General features: G+C 37.7%; 1 protein-coding gene across 1 annotated transcript in view; it reads right to left on the bottom strand.

The window, feature by feature from the left end:
- ccdc88b (coiled-coil domain containing 88B) overlaps positions 1 to 17727 on the bottom strand; it is a 70075-nt gene that overhangs the window by 31992 nt on the left and 20356 nt on the right. Inside the window, exons 9-17 of the mRNA NM_001386506.1 lie at positions 16769 to 16850; positions 16526 to 16684; positions 15888 to 16034; positions 11627 to 11807; positions 8318 to 8433; positions 8126 to 8209; positions 7403 to 8005; positions 5192 to 5371; positions 2088 to 2428 (exon numbers count right to left, since the gene is read on the bottom strand). Coding sequence (NP_001373435.1) covers positions 2088 to 2428; positions 5192 to 5371; positions 7403 to 8005; positions 8126 to 8209; positions 8318 to 8433; positions 11627 to 11807; positions 15888 to 16034; positions 16526 to 16684; positions 16769 to 16850 — 1893 coding nt within the window. The remainder of the gene's footprint in view (positions 1 to 2087; positions 2429 to 5191; positions 5372 to 7402; positions 8006 to 8125; positions 8210 to 8317; positions 8434 to 11626; positions 11808 to 15887; positions 16035 to 16525; positions 16685 to 16768; positions 16851 to 17727) is intronic.

The raw sequence follows: 17727 nt of genomic DNA, 5'->3' as shown, positions 1-17727 counted from the left end.
TCACTAAAAAGCGTCACTAATCTTAGTTCATAGAGATCTCACAAAGATCCGTTATAATTTATAAAGCTCTCTAAATTACACAATTAATCTTTTATTTACATGGCGTCTACACTCAAAAGATGATTCACGAGCACACAAAATGGCACTTAATAAAAACCAATCCGGCGCTTTCAGCAGTGAGTGAATTCAGTGAATCTAGAGAAATGACAGATCAATATCCGTGAACCTGATTTTTTTTTTCCCCTGCAGCCACAGTACGCCGGAAATCCGGCGTGGTGCCGGAACGCTATCACCCCTGTACTTTACTTAAAGGGCACCTACGTTACCACTTTTACAAGATGTAAGATAAGCCTTTGGTGTCTCCAGAATGTGTCTGTGAAGTTTCAGCTCAAAATACCCATCAAATTATTTATTATAACCTCCAGAATCTGCGCAGTTTGGTGTCTGAGTACAGTATAGCTTTTTTGTAGACTGTGGTTTTAAATGCAAATGAGCTGTTTCTCCCCGCCCACCGCTCCCACGTGTGTTTCTGCTTCTCCTGTGTTTCATCAGATAAACAGCAGTCAGTGATAGAGATAGACACAAATGAAGCTAAAATACAGCTCATTAGTCAAAACTACCAAGTAAGTTTATTTCATGTATTTGTGGTGGAGTTTATTCAAGTCTTTTTGAAACGATGAGTCAAACAAAAATGCCGTTTGCCCGACACACACACACACACACATGTGTTTACTTACACCATGCGGCCGTGGTGATTATAGCTGTTAAGAATTTCAGCCACTTTACTGTCTTTATTAAAAACATGCTCTGATTAAAAAAACATTTTAAATTGATAAACATCACAGAGAGTTGGAAAAGATATTTTAATCCCAGTTTCTTTGTGAAAAAAAATGTTCTGTGGACGTGTCTATGCAAGTTATTATAGAAACATGGCGCCTGTCAATAAATTTCTCCAATGTACCTTGGAACTGTTAAGTTGCTTTAACTTAATTTTTATAATTATGCACAGTTCATTAATTTAAAAAAAAAGAAAATAGGTTTACTCACTAATTTCAAGTAATCAACTAATAATTTTTTACATTGTACTTTCTGAAGCAATATAATAACTTTTTGTGTGAGAAACAGAAAAATATCTACAATTGAGTTCAGTAATATTTCAAATTTTTTATTTATTTTATTTCTATTTATTTATTTGAAAATTTGAGTAGAAAGCAATAATACTTTGAAATTATTATATAATATTATATAATATTATATAAAATTATATTATATTATATTATATTATATTATATTATATTATATTATATTATATTATATTATATTATATTATATTATATTATATTATATTATTCAAGCATAAAATAATATTTGTGCAATTCAAATCAAATAATTCCACATGACCCTTCAGAAATCATACAAATGTGCTAAAAATCTGGTGCTCAAAAACCTTGCATGATGTCAATATTGAAAAAACAGCTTTGGAAAAAAATGTCCAAAGTGTTTCTGGGTTTACATGATTTGATAGGTATGGGTTTAAGTAAAATCTTAAAATGTGTTTTGTTCTATTAATGTCTGGTAATATTTTATCCAGATTTCAAATACAAATTTGCATTTAGATTTTCTTTCCAGAAAATTTGTCAGAATAGTAAATGTTTTCATTTGTTTTTACGCTTCTGAAGTGAAAACATTGATATTGTGTTGTCTAATAAAACATATAAACATCTACAATAAAAGCAGTTTAAAAATTGTTTAAAACCATTTTAATGTCAATATTATTATCCTGCTTAAGCAATATTTATTTTCCGATTGTCTACAGGACAAACTATCATTATACAATGACTTCTCTAATTGACCTAGTTAGATCTTTAAATGTCACTTTAAGCTAAATACTAGTATCTTGAAAAACATGTAGTAAAATAGTATGTACTGTTATCATGACAAAGATAAAAAAATAATCAGTTAAAATAAAAATAAATTTGTTGAAAATCTTATTTTCGTTAAACAGAAATTGGGGAAAAAAATATTGAGGAGGGCTAATAATTCAGGTGGGCTAATAATTCTGACCTCAGCTGCACATATGCCTGTACCTGTTGTTTGCCTCCAGGCTGCAGGCTCGCTGGTGGCCATGCTCCAGGGCAGATGATGTGCTCTCCAGCTGCTGTCGGAGTCTGGCCATCTCTCGCTCTCTTTGTCGCAGCTCACGTCGTTGGCTCTCAAGCTCTGCCTGACACGCCTCCTTCTCCTGCTCCAATCGAGAGACTTCCAGCAGCGCTTCCTCCCGCCCCCTGGCCAGAGACTCCGCCTCCACGCCGGACTCTCTAAGCTCAGCCTGCAGTTCTTCTTCATGCCGTTTGGAAGACTCCAGGGTCCGACCCAGTCTTTCCAGATCAGCCTTCAGGTTTTGGTTGATCAGCTCTATTTGATCACCCTACGAGAAAGTGGTTTGCATCATTCAGTCAACAATAGAAAATACACTCACTTTTCTTCGCTGTGCAGTAGTATAAGTAGAGTTCAGTCGGTGTTAATTTAGCAATTTTGTTGATTTAACACTTTTTATACGACTCTATCAACATTTTTTTTTTTTTCAAAAAGCATCTTGCAATAAGTTTAGCAACTGTTAACGCGTGAATGAAATACAATGAGCAGTAGTGACTTAACTCAGATAAATATCCGGGCACAGTACTATTAGTACAGATTAGCATGTTCCCAAACATCCGGAGAGGCTGGATCGCATTTCTGACTGTTCTTTTTCACCAACCTGTTTTCACCAAGTAGGACATATTCCTGGATTAACATTTATGTTGACCCTTTAACAACATTCAAGTCAGCCAATCAGAATTAAGGGATATATTTACCTTTTATGTTTACTTTAGGCATATTCCACTTTGATTTTGGGAATAATTTACAGTTATGGATGGGATTAGGAGTAGAAAATAGGTATGGATTACATTTTCAATCAAAAAATGATGTTCCAGGATCAACATAGATGCTAATCCAGGATCGCATCGTACTTATCAAATTCATTATGTGCATATTTTTTGGACCCTCTGGATTTTTAGGACCCTGTTGTCCTTGATCTGTCCAGCAGGAGGTGGTTTAGGGTAGACGTTGGGGAGGGTCATAATAAGAGGTCCTAAAGGCTGATTTATCCTCGATGTGTTCAATAGGTTGCTTGTGTGCACTCGGCGAATGTGACATCATCGCTGCATTTGTGGAGGTTCGTTTTGAGTGCACGCGAGCCTCGTTACATTTAAGGTAAATATGAATCACTTTGAAGAGATTATGGTGCGGGTAATTAGGCAAGTTATTATATAACGATGGTTTGTTCTGTAGACTCATTCATTCATTCTCTTGTCGGCTTAGTCTCTTTATTAATCAGGGGTCGCCACAGCGGAATGAACCGGCAACTTATCCAGCACATATTTTCTGCAGCGAATGCACTTCTAGCCACAAACCAACACTGGGAAACACCCACATACTCTTGCACACACATACACTACGGCCAATTTAACTTATCAAATTCACCTGTACCTCATGTCTTTGGACTGTTGGGGAAACCCACACCAACACAAGGAAAACATGTAAATTCCACACAGAAACGCCCAACCTGGGCTCAAACCAGCGACCTTATGCTGTGAGGCGACAGCACTACCTACTGCGCCACTGCTTCGCCCCTTGTTCTGTAGACTATTAGGGGGAAAAAATTGCTTAAAGGGGCTAATAAAATTGACCTTAAAATGATGTTTAAAAAAATTAAAACTGCTTTTATTCAAGCCGAAATTAAACAAATAAGACTTTCTCCTGAAGAAAAAATATTATCAGACATACTGTGAAAATTTCCTAAATCTGTTAAACATCATTTGGGAAATATTTGAAAAAGAAAAAATATATAATTCTGATTTCAACTGTAAGTAGAGGACACAAACTAGCCAGACAGTAATGTGTGAATTGTGGAGTGATCCGTTTATCCGTCTGATTTTACGGTTGATTTCTTTAAACCGCCCCCTGTTGTTTTAAAAAAATATCTCAATAGCGAACACGTCAAGTATAAAAGACTCGTCCATTTTGCAAGGTGTGTGTACACAGTGGAGATCCTTGATGTGTCACCAGGAAAAGTATAAATCAGCTTTAATGTTCTCCTGAAACTGCAGCCTCACTAGTAGATATTGAATTGTTTATTTGCTGATATCTTGTTGATAACAGGTATAATTGTTGTTCATTTAGAAATCATCCATTCATTTTCTTTTTGTATAGTCCCTTTTATTAATCAGGGGTCGCCACAGCGGAATGAACCGCCAACTAATCCAGTACATATTTTCTGCAGCGAATACACTTCCAGCAACAACCCAACTCTGGGAAACACCCACATACTCTTGCACACACATACACTACGGTCAACTTTGCTTATCCAATTCACCTGTACTGCATGTCTTTGGACTGTGGGGGAAACCCACACCAACATGAGGAGAACATGTAAACTCCACATAGAAACGCCAACTGACACAGCCCGGGCTCAAACCAGCGTCCTTCTTGTGATTGTGCTACCCACTGCGCCACTGTGCTGCCCCATTTAGGTATCATTAACTACAACACAGTGCTATAACTGAATATATTTCAAATGTTTGGCCAATCAACTTGTGAAAACTCATCATTATTTTGTATGTTACATAAAGATGCAGTTATGATTTGCGATTATGTATTGACGTCATCACACAATGAAATCACAGCATCATTTAGCAACTTTTAGCAATAATTTGTTTCACCTTTAGCTACTTACTCTAAAAAATTAGATGGCAACAGTGAAAAAATATACAGGGGGACTAATAATTCTGACTTTAACTGTACATTTATATTGACTTATTCATGTGCACAAATTTTTCATGTTGCTCTTTTGTCCACTTTCCATCTTGACAGCTTTAGTTCTCATTAAACTTTAATTGCACAGATCCTCTTTTGTTTTACACATAACAAAGAAAGGATGACAGAACTGTGAACTGCCGCTTTAAAGACCAATTAGCAACTATTGGCACCTCATTACTGTTCCCCCACGCTGATGCTCTGCCCATTGTGAGTGTTTTTTATGATATCCACTCATTGTTCCAGCATAATTTTAATGTAGGCACCATTAATCTCCAAGTTTCCCCCAGTCATGTAATCTATATCTTGTAGTGGAGCAAATAAGCGGCCTCACCTTGCGCACGGCAGCCCTGAGTGAATCTACAGAGCCTCTGAGAGTCTCTTTTTCCCGCTCCAGTGCTGCTCGCTCGTCCTCTAATTGAGCGATTATGGCAGCCTGCATCTTCTGGAGCTCCTCCTGACTGTGCAGACGAATCAGCTCCTCCTCCTTCTGCATAGATTCACCCTGCAGCACCTGCCCCGATATAAACACATTAAGCAGTTATTTAGCCGACGCTTTTTTATCCAAAGCAAATCAAAGTGCATTTACATGGGTTTATACAGTGCATCCGGAAAGTATTCATAGCGCTTCACTTTTTCCACATTTTTTATGTTACAGCCTTATTCCAAAGTAGATTAAATTCATTTATTTCCTCAAAATTCTACACACAATATCCCATAATTACAATGTGAAAAAAATAACATGTACATCAGTATTCACAGCCTTTGCCTAATACTTCGTTGATGCACCCTTGGCAGTAATTACAGCCTCAAGTCTTTTTGAATGTGATGCCTCAAGCTTGGCACACCTGTCTTTGGGAATTGTTGCCCATTTCTCTTTGCAGTACCTCTCAAGCTCTATCAGGTTGGATTGGAAGCGATGGTTCATTTTCAGATCTCTCCAGAGATGTTCAATAGGATTTAGATCTGGGTTCTGGCTGGGCCACTCAAGGACATTCACCGAGTTGTTGTGAAGCCACTCCATTGATATTTTGGTGGTGTGCTTTAGGACATTGTCCTGCTGGAAGATGAACCATCGCCCCAGTCTGAGGTCAAGAGCACTCTGAAGCAGGTTTTCATTCAGGAAGTCTCTGTGCAATGCTGCATTCATCTTTTCCTCTATCCTGACTAGTCTTCCAGTTCCTGCTGCTGAAAAACATCCCTACAGCATGATGGATGGTATTAGCCTGGTGATGAGCGCTGCCTGGTTTCCTCCAAACGTAACACCTGGCATTCACTCCAAAGAGTTAAATTTTAGTCTCATCAGACCAGAGAATTTTGTTTCTTATGGTCTGAGAGTCCTTCAGATGCCTTTTGGCAACTTCCAGGTGGGGAGTGGCTTCCGTCAGGCCACTCTACCATACAGGCCTGATTGGTGGATTGCTGCACAGATGGTTGTCCTTCTATAAGGGTCTCCTCCCTACACAGAAGAGCGCTGGAGCTCAGACAGAGTGACCATCGGGTTATTGATCACCCCCTACCCCCCCGCCCCACCCCGAACTAAGGCCCTTCTCCCCCGATCACTCAGGTTAGATGGCCGGCCAGCTCTAGGAAGAGTCCTGGTGGTTCCGAACATCTTCCACTTACGGATGATGGAGGCCGCTGTGCTCATTGGAACTTTCAGAGCAACAGAATTTTTTTTTGTAACTTTCCCCAGCCTTGTGCCTCAATACAATCCTGCCTCTGAGGTCTACAGACAATTTCTTTACCTTCATGCTTTGTTTGTGCTTCGACATGCACTGTCAACCCTGGGACCTTATATATACACGTGTATGTCTTTTCAAATCATGTCCAATCAACTGAATTTACCACAGGTGAACTCCAATGAAGCTGCTGAAACATCTCAAGAATGACAAGTGGAAACAGAATGTAGCTGAGTTCAATTTAGAGCTTCACGTCAAAGGCTGTGAATACTGATGTACATGTGATTTTTCTGGTTTTTTATTTGTAATAAATTTGCAACAATTTCAAAAACTCTTTTTTTCAGATTATTAAGGAAATAAATTATTTAATCCATTTTGGAATAAGGCTGTAACAAAAGAATGTGGAAAAAAGTGTAGCACTATAAATACTTTCCAGATGCATTGTAAAAATTTTACATATGGCATTTTATGGTAACATTCTAAAGACTACTAACAAGACCAAAAAAATTTATTCTGTCCTCATTTTCTCACCCTTGACTTTTTTTGTTCTCAAAAGTACTCAAAAGTAGATATACTGAAGAAACATGTAACCATTAACTTCCATAGTATGAAAAATAAAAAATACGCAAGTCAGTGTCTACATGTTTACAACATTCCTCTTTTGAGTTTTGCAGAACAAAAAAAGTCAAGAGAGACTGAATGAGGACAGAATTATAATTTTTGGGTAAATTATCCCTTAAAAGGAGTCTCTATTTGAACAAGATGCAATATAAAGCTTGTGTTGGGACAAGTTAAAGGTGGCACAATGTCTATTTTTGGGTGAACTGTGTCTTTAACTCATGCATTTATTGTGTGATCATCACCTCTATCTGTTTCCTAGCCTCCGCAAGGCTCTCTGCAGCCTTCTTCAGCCTCTGATTCTCAGTTTCTAGAAAAGCCAGCTTATGTTCCGCCTCCAAGACCTTCTTACTCTGCTCGGCCACTTTAGAGCGTAAATCCTGGGCTAAAGCGCTCTGTCTGTCGGCCTCTTCCAGGGCCTGCTGGAGCTGGTTGTGCAGGGTGAGGGCGTCCTGGGAGAATTGATCATGTTCAGTCTTCAGGGCTTCATCGCTGTATGTCTCTTCTGTGATGTCTGTCTTATTTTCGGTTTCTTTCTCACCCTCGGCCTCGCCTCTCTCTTTGCTGTTCATTTCATCTATAACCTTCTTTCTTCTCTCGCTGAGGATTACGTCGCCTCCCTCGCCCCCTTCCCCATCTTCTCGGCGGGCTTTTATTACACCTTCTTTTCCATCATGTTTCTCTCTCCTCGTGTCATTTCCCTCACACTCCCCTCTTGGGATTACTGGCTTTTTCCCTTCTTTTCCCTGTGAGGTTGTTCTGTCTGTCTTTAGGTCTTCTTCCCGTTTGCGTTTTGTCTCCTCCAGATTTATCTTCAGGCTGCTATTTTCATTCTTCAGACACTCCAGCTAACGGTTAAAAGAGAAATGACAGGGCCCGATTCAAAAAGTTGAAACGGGGACAAAATGACAGTAGACACAGAAAAAAGAAGGAAAAAACGCTCCTTAAATCTGTCAGAAGTGGCTCACCTCCTTGAGGGTGTTTTGAAGCTTTTGTGAGAGCTGCTCTGTGAGTCTCTGGAGCTCTTGGGTTTTCTCTGGGCCCTGCTGAGCCTGTGTGTGTGAGAGAGAGAGAGAGAGACATACAGTACATGGGAGACCTGAGAATTAACATCAGCCAGGTGGTAGCCTGAGGATAAATCTGGCCAAACATCCGCTGACCTCTTGTTCAGCCTGCAGGAGCTCCAGTCGCCGTCTCAGCTCGGCGTTCTCGTTTTCAGCTCCCAGAAGCCTCAACGAGGAAGCCTCATTTACCTCCTCACTCAGGGGCTTCAGATCTGAACCAAAGTAAGAGAGACGCACAAACACACTTCAAGGTCAGGATTGATTTCCAAGGGCATTTTTTCATAAACCTACTTACACTCTAAAAAAACAATCCAAGCTCATTCTGAAAGCTCATTCTGTTCCCCTATTTACATTTTTGGAGAATGCCAAATACGTTCCAGGAGCTACGTTTTTTTGCAGTTTTTGTTTTCGCAAATCCACCAGTTGCCGCTGTGTACGCTTTTTGAGATCTCAAATTTCCCATTCGCGTGCTATTCACGCCTGCTGTTCTGAAAATCCAACAGAGGCCGCTGTCGACTGACCGATCGACTGACCCACCTTCCTCCTTCCCTAAACCCAACCGACAGTGTTTTCAAAAGCACTGATTGACCCGTCCACCCACTTCCTTAAAACTTCCTTAAAACTTTTTTGGTTTTTGTCTTACCTGCTTTCTTCGCCGGACTCGAACCCCATTGTCGCGGTCAACTCTGCTCCATGTCATGTCATGACTTGTAAAGTTTATTTGATTCAACTTAAAAATTTAAGGCAGAGTTTGTTACAGTATGCCTGTGCAGGGCTTGACATTAACACCTGCCAACCCACCTAATGCGGGTAGATTTCAGCTGTGGCAGGTTAGACAGCCTCTCCCACTAGCCGGAATCCAAAGATAATTGTATTCGCGCAATCAAAAGAAACCAGGTGAACACCAAATGAGAGGATAATTACTCTGTTGCTGTTTTAAAAGCGTGCATGCTCCCGTTTACTTGCGAAAAGCAACCGAGCCTGGAGAACAAGGCAACTGGTGCAATCGTTTTTTTTTTAAACAAGACTGGACATGCACGATGATCGTGCACTTACAGTCCTGCTGCTTTCATTAGCTTAAAAGCTTTGCTTTCACTTTAACTATTCTTTGAACAGATTCTTAATTGGCCTGCAATCTTACAAAATTCTTAATTGAACATAAAATAATCATAAAAAATAATCTCATAAAACTTCAAATTCCAAACCATATAATAAAATGTTATTTATTTCAGTTTGCAATTAAATGTTTGCAAACGCAGCACACGTGTTGTGATAAAAAATATGAGTGTTTCTCGAAAAATTACGTCTTACCTGCGCCCTCACAATCATTACATTTCATGGGGGGGTGTTTTGCAGCCTGTACAGTAAGCAGATGTGGATGAAGCGCGATTGATTTACATGTGAAGTCAGTGCAAAGATGCATTAGACATCCTGTGGCGTGAATTGGGCGTTTTGTGCATTTGACGCGCTTCAGACTGCAAAAAAGTTTGAGCAAATCTCAACCTCTAAAAAACAGAGCAACCCCGCTGGACTTGACCGAATTGAAAGACATTATTTGTGCTTTACACGTATGGCTGGTTTTATGGTGTTCATGAAATCGATAAGTGATTTCGTTTAACTCTTTTCCTGTATATAACGAGAGAAAACCGAATCCGTGTTTTAGGTGTATTACGGAAGGGGAAGCCCTAACACATGTTCTGAGTGAGGTACATATCAGATGCTCCGAAAGCGAAACCTGAGAGAGAGAAATAGTAAACTTGTGCATAAAAATAATACAGCCGTCCTTTGACTTAATCCCTACCTTTTTAGATCTGTTTTAGATCTTGCCTTGACAAGAGACCAAAATAAAGAAGCTTTATTTTTTATGATTTGTGTCCTTCTCATTGTGTCAGATTGCACACACCTAACATAGTAGGCCAATATGGCAAATTATAAAATAATAATAAAATATATATATATAATTGCAAAATCAAAAAAAATCACACACAAAAAAAAAACTAGGGGATCTGGATCTAGAACCTTTAGCCAGGACAGAATACTGTGCATATTTTAGATGCATGACATTAATTCTTTTTTAAATGTCAATTTGTTTTTTAAGAAAAGTTTTGATGAATAAAAAGAGTGTGTATACAGCTATAGTTTGTTATGACACATTATTTAAAATTTGTGGCTAACAAATAATTATTTATTTCTTTTTTGGTGTGGTCAGAGATAAATTTGGTAAATCCTTAATTTTGAGCCCTGAAAAGTCATATGAAATAACTATTTGCAATGCGACACTATGAAACCTTCCACTAGCCGTTTCGGCTGGTTGAAAATATTTTTTAAATTGTAGTTTTCTTAAAGCAGGGCTCCACAATAAAGATAGACCGATATTTATGCCAATGTGATCTTAGAATCGAAAAGCAGCATGACCAACAAATATAATTGTATTCACGCAAGCAAGTGATTACCGAATGAGAGTATAATTACTCCTGCACACAAGTGATGTGATTAGCGCGACTTTTTAAAAAAGTCATGTGAAATAAAAACTATTTGCAATGCGACACAATGAAACTACAATTCATTTGCTCATGCACATCGAGCAAGCTCATACACAACACAAAAAAGTGAACTGAATGAGGAGGCATGTGGACATAACACAAGATCTAAATCAACTAATTTTAGCATGCCAAAGTCAAATTTATGCGTAGAAAATATATATTCTCAACAACAAAATTGTGACTAGTGAAAATGGCGAGTGACTAGTAATATTGAAAATCTACTAGCCACAGTGGCTGGTAATCAAAAAAGTTGATGTTAAGCCCTGTGCCTGTGTAACTTTTAGGTTATCTTTTATATTTTGGTAACCTGGACTCATTAAAGGAAATCTCTCATGTGTAATCAAACATATCTTAATAGGTTTTTCTGAAGATTATTCAAATAAATGACAGATTTTTCATTTGATTTCGATGAACTATCCCTTTTAAGATCAGTTTCAATCAAAACTGTAATTTCTATTATCACCAGATCAAATGAGAAACAAAGCAGTCTTTTCAGACTTCCCTGAATCCAAATGAAAACTGACAAGCTTCAAAAACAGCAACATTAAAGTTTTATTTTCTATCTTTTCCTATTTATTTTCACTATACAGAAAAGGCCATCCAGGACAAGGCCAATCTATTCCTTCCATGCATTACAGAAGAACGAACAACACAGAGATCTGAAACAACATGAAGGTGGATGATTTATCGATAGGGCGGAATGTAAATGTATTCATAAATGTCTATTTCTAATCCTGACGGGCTGATTTGCATAAAAGTGATTGATATCTACTCATTAAATTACGAATTCAACAGTGTAGCAATGCCATGTGAGTCATAATATCAAACACCATAATATCAAATCATGCATAATTAAACCTACCAATCTCGGGCATGTTTACTTCCTGAACATCCTCGTCAGACTCTAGCTCTGATTGGAGGAAATGTTGATGAGTCACACTTTGATTGACACCTGCAGAATGAACCTGGCGCTTCAGATCCACCTGCAGACTCATGTTCATCTCCAGCAGCTCGTCCACCCGCTGTCTCTCCACATCCCGCTCCTACACAAACAATCATACAGTTGGTCAAAATTATTCGCACTGCTGAAATTTTTTCTTTTTCAAGTAAGTCCCAAATGATGTTCAACAGGGCGTCACGGTGGCGCAGTGGATAGCATGATCGCTTCACAGCAAGAAGGTCACTGAGCCTTAGCTGAGTCAGTTGGCATTTCTGTGTGGAGTTTGCATGTTCTCCCTGTGTTGGCGTAGGTTTCCTCTGGGTGCTCCGGTTTCCCTCACAAGTCCAAAGACATGCGCTATAGGAGAATTGGGTAAGCTAAATTGTCCGTAGTATATGTATGTGAATGTGTGTGTATGGATGTTCCCAGTGATGGGTTGCAGCCAGAAGGGCATTCATTCATATTCTTTTCGGCTTAGTCCCTTTATTATTCTGGGGTCGCCACAGCGGAAAGAAAATGAATGACGGTTAAGAAATGTGTTAAAAAACACAATGGAGGAAAAAAAATGGAGAAAAAAAGGTAAGACTTAATAATAACTACACACTTGCTGCGTCCGAAACCGCATACTTCCATACTATATAGTACGCTAAAATCAGTATGTGAGCCGAGTAGTATTTCCGAATTCATAGAATTCGAAAAACAGTATGCGAGAAGTGCCCGGATGACTTACTACTTCCGGCGAGATTCTGGAGTGCACATCCCATGCATGCTGCCCTATCCCATGATGCCCCACGAGCGAATTCATGAATGGGAGTGAAGCGACGCAAATTACGCAGGTACGTCACGTGACTATGTCAAAATGGCGGATGTAGTATATCCGAATTTCATTCATACTTTTCACATTCATACTGTATAGAACGTACTTTTCTAACGGTCGAGTAGTACGTTTGAATTCAAATATAGTACCTTCTGAGTAGTAGGCGGCTTCGGACGCAGCCCATGTGAATGATTTATTAAGCATTTGCAAATAGTAACTACATTATCTGTTAAGCATTAACTCTACATTAATAGACATTAATAAGCGGTTTATAACTTAAGCTGCAAATGCTGTTTTCTTGACTTATAAGCACATTTATAATGTCCATAATTGTGGTATTTTACTAGTTAATTGTTCATTACTAAATTCAGTATTGCATTATTTACAAACCAGCTGATTTATGAGTAGTTGGTGACTTTTAGAATCATTCAGAATGAGTTGTGAAATAATTAATAAACTATTCAAATTAACATTTATATGTTTTATTATTCAGGCATATTGTCACGATGGCCAGCGATCGTTCTCCAGAGATCGCTGGTTCCCACACAATAACCATGGACTACACTTCCGCCTTTTTCTGGACTACATATTCAGACATGCACTTCGCCCAGACACCCATGCTCACTCATCTAGACTGATTACACTCGCAACACCTGAGGACTATCAGAGACTGACTGCATTCACTACATAAGCCACACATTCACCCTTTCAGTTTGCCGAGTCTTTTTGATCAGTAGGTGACATTACAACGCGTTTTCCCTGTCTTGTTTCCGTGTTTCGACCCAGCCTTGTTTATCCTTGTTCTCCTGTTTAGCCGCCTGCCTTACGACCTATAGCCTGTTTACTGACTACGATTCTGGACTGCCTGTACATACCCGTTAGCACCTGCATTGACCACTGCTTGCCTGACTACGATTAAACCTGCATATTGGATCTTACCCCAGTTGTGTGTGTCATCGCTCACCGTCGTTAAACATATAGTAATAGTTACTATGTATGTTAATAAATGCTTATTAAGGCAACTTCATGCAGTTTTGAGACCTAATCTAAAGTGTGGACTATTTATGCTTTATAAATCTCTTATAAATGACAACTACAGTAAGGCTTAGTATCAAATGAACAATAAATGTTTGCAATCTTATCTAAAAATTAAAATGACTGTGAACTTTAAACATTGCCGAATAACAGGAGTATTACAATACAATTAGAAATAAATACAATTAAATAAAAATTGATAAAACAACAACAATATAATAGGTTAACAATATATTATGATGCATCATTTCAATGTTATTCAGTGATGTTTAAACTGTACAGTAATTTTGTTTTACTTTAGATTGCAAAGATTTATTTTTCCTTTAATACAGTTTTTATTTGCGTATCAATTGAATAGAAATTAATAAAGCTATTTATTTTCTCTTTTTTTCCTGTTTAGAAGATAACTGAGCCTTTAATTGTCATTTATAAGGAATTTACAAAGCATAAATAGTCCTCACTTTAGATTAGGTCACAAACCTGGATGAAGTTAAGTTAATAAAGCATTTATTAATATACAAATGAACTATTAGTTTATGCCTAAACAATAAGATATATGAATGTTAATTTGAATAGTTCATTAATCATTTACTTATGCACTTTGAATGATCTTAAAATAGCACCAACTATATTAAATAACTGGTTCGTAAATAATGCAATACTTAGTTAAGTAATGAAAAAATTAGTCCTTACAAAAGCATGAAAACACAATCATTAAGCACATTATAAATGTGTTTATAAGTCAAGAATACAGCATTTGCAGCTGTATTTATAACCTGCTTACTAACATCTATTAAGGTAGAGTTAATGCTTAACATATTGAATTCACTATTTGCTTATGCTTAATAAATGATTTACAGTGTGTAGTTATTATAAAGCGTTACTGAAAAAAATTACAGGGGGGCTAATAATACTGACTTTCGAACTTTCGGTTACAATTTTAAAGTACAATTCTTGCTATTAACAAACCACTAACTATGACTTTTAACTCAACAAACTACTAATTTGCTGCTTATTAATAGTTGTTAAGGTAGAAGCTAGGTTTAAGTAATGGGTAGGATACTCTGGAAACATTTTTTTAGTTGAATCAAATGAACTAAAAATCTCAGCTTACATCAAATCATTCATTCATTGCAGGTGGATGCCCATCCACCTGCAACCCAATACTGGGAAAAACACACATTCACACACATATACTACGGCCAATTTAGCTTACCCAATTCACCACGTTTTTAGACTTGTGGGGAAAACGAGAGCACCCAGAGGAAACCCACAAGATCACGAGAAGAGCATGCAAACTCCACAAAGGAATGCTAACTGACCCAGCCGGGGCTCGAAGCAGGGACGTTCTTGATGTGAGGAGATTATGCTACCCACTGCGCCACCGTACTGCCCACATCAAATCAAACTGATACAAATTTAATTAATAAATATATATATATATATATATATATATATATATATATATATATATATATATATATATATATATATTATAAATAATATATATTATAAATATTTATATATATATATTAAATTACACTTTGAAAAACTTAAAAAAATTAGTTTAAACCTATTTAAGTTTATTAAAATAAGGTAAAGCAACATAAAAATATTTGACTTTAGGTATTGGGTAGGATACACTGCAAAAATACACATGCTGCCTTTTTTGTTGAATTAAATTAACTTTTCTAGTCATCTCAACACACATCAATCAAACTGACTAAAGATATTAAGATAAACATTGCACACCTTAGGATTAGTTAAAACCTGATTAAATTATTAAAATAAGTTAAAGCAAAATAAATAATATTTGTTGTCTTGACTTTTTGTAATTTTTTTTACAATGCAGAATAAGATCATGCAGAATATGTACTCATTAATTACGGTAACACTTTAGTCTTAGTAACAATTCACACCATTTACTACTGGCTTATTGCCTGTCTATTATTAAAATATTAACTGTTTACTAGCACTTATATATGATGTTATTTTACATCTTTAAGTCTACAAAATATCTAACTACTGTCTTACTAACTATTAATAAGCAGTTTCATTGAACTAAAATCTTAAGTAATGGTTTGTTAATAGCCTAAATTGTATTTTACATTTAAAAAATGTGACCAAAATGACTAATAAACAGCCAATATTGTAATAATAGACAGGTAATAAGCCACTAGTTCATAGTTAGAATTGGTTCTTATTTTTGACGTATTATACAATTTACAATCCAGCATAATTGAACCAAAACTGATTAATTCCACATTAACTCCACAGTCCCAAACGGTAACATGCAGATAAAACTTTATAAGGTTATAAAGACATTCGTACAGCCTCCATATCCACGAGCTTCTGTCTGAGTAGAAGATTCTCCTTCTCCAGATCCCGCAAAGCAGTGCAGCGCAGGCGAGCGTCCGCCAGCTGCTCCTCCAGCAGAGCCTTGTTCTCCTGCAGCGAGGCGCAGTACTGCTGCTGCTCCTGTCGGCACAGAGAGCATCAACATTACAGGAATTCACAGCACAATGTATTCACCCCAAACATATTCAACCAGACTTACCGTCATTACCATTATTATTACCATAAAATATGGATTTGACCAAAAAAATATGCAAGTTTACAGTACTAAGTAGAAATTCTGTGAATTAAATTGCATGCCCCAAAAGAAACAATGCTAATCAAAGGATAAGAGTTGGCTCAATATATGACAAAAATGATTGAATTTATTTTATTTGCATTTATTAGTAAAAAGCTTCGTTATGGATGTGGCAGATGTGAAATTGCCACTTTTGTGACTTTGGTAAATCAAATATAAATGTTCGAAAACATTGACAGAGACATTTTTGAGTATTTTTACAGTACTGTCAAAAACAAGGCTACACAAAAAACTTAGAAAATGATTCATTAATTTGGCGAAAACATAATTTTTTTCATGGCAAGGTTGACATTAGCATGGCATTGCTCTTCTGTACCTTCAGCTGTGTGCGATAAAGCTCCATGCTGCGCAGGCGATGTGTGCAGTTCTTCAGCTCCGTCTGTAGTTGCTCCACTCGGGCCGCACGTTCACGCAAACAGTCCAGTTCATCCTTCAGTCCACGACTCGCACGCACCTCCACCTGCAGCGCTCGACTCTGAGACAAACGCGAAACAATCAGGAAGATGAGTATTTATTTATAAACATAATCAAGTGTTTATTATCAGTACAGCAAGCTCACTTCTTTCTGCAGTTTCTTTATTTCTTCCTCCATAGTTTGCATTTCTTGCTTGTAATCCAGTAGCTGATCACCTTTGTCCTCCCTGTAATACAGTTTGATGTTGGCGTGTGATTTCAGTGCCGCTAGATCAGGGGTTTTCAAAGTCTAAGACAGTGGGCCTCCCTTTTGACACAACTTATCCATTGGCACCCCCCTCCTCCCAAACACGCACACACACACACACATCCATACATACACACATATATATATATATATATATATATATATATATATATATATATATATATATATATATATACACATACATACACATATACAGTATATATAAAGACACAGACAGATGTCAGACTGTTAACTCACTTTTATCATCATTTGCATGAAAGTGCAATTATTTACAGAGTAATAACAAGTATTTTAATATAACGTTTTTAAAACTAGGATGATGGTTAAATATGAATAGAACAGATCCAAGAACTGTTCATCCCAGTCAAAACAGTCGAAGTTTAGCGGGTCTCATGCTGTCATTAGCCAAAATATCTTGACAAACCACATATAAAGGTCGTGGTTCATCAGCTGGTCCTGTCCACATAAATCCTAAACTCAAATACTGATCGTCATATCGTCGTCTTTTGGGTTTAAGCCCTGAACTTGAAGGCTTTGAATCGGGGGTCTCAGAAACCGATCCATTGCAGGCACGTGCCCACATAGGGCTCAACCTGTGCAGTGCACATGCCCTTTTTAATCCTGGATAGAAAGTTCCCTTCCAAAATGATCAAAAGTGCCCCCGCGACGCGACACACCCTCCGTCCCGCCCTTCAGTAGGCGCGCGACAACACCGCTCTTGAGCGTGCGCGCGACAACACAGCTGATCAGAACGCGCGCGACAGACTTGCCAAACAGAAGAGAATTCACAGCTATGGCCTTCTGGGTAAAAAAGGTTTTCTTATTTTTGACGTATT

Source organism: Danio rerio, chromosome 14 (genome assembly GCF_049306965.1).
Source record: "Danio rerio strain Tuebingen ecotype United States chromosome 14, GRCz12tu, whole genome shotgun sequence".
NCBI classification, from domain to species: domain Eukaryota; kingdom Metazoa; phylum Chordata; class Actinopteri; order Cypriniformes; family Danionidae; genus Danio; species Danio rerio.
This window is presented reverse-complemented; position numbering and strand designations above follow the sequence as displayed.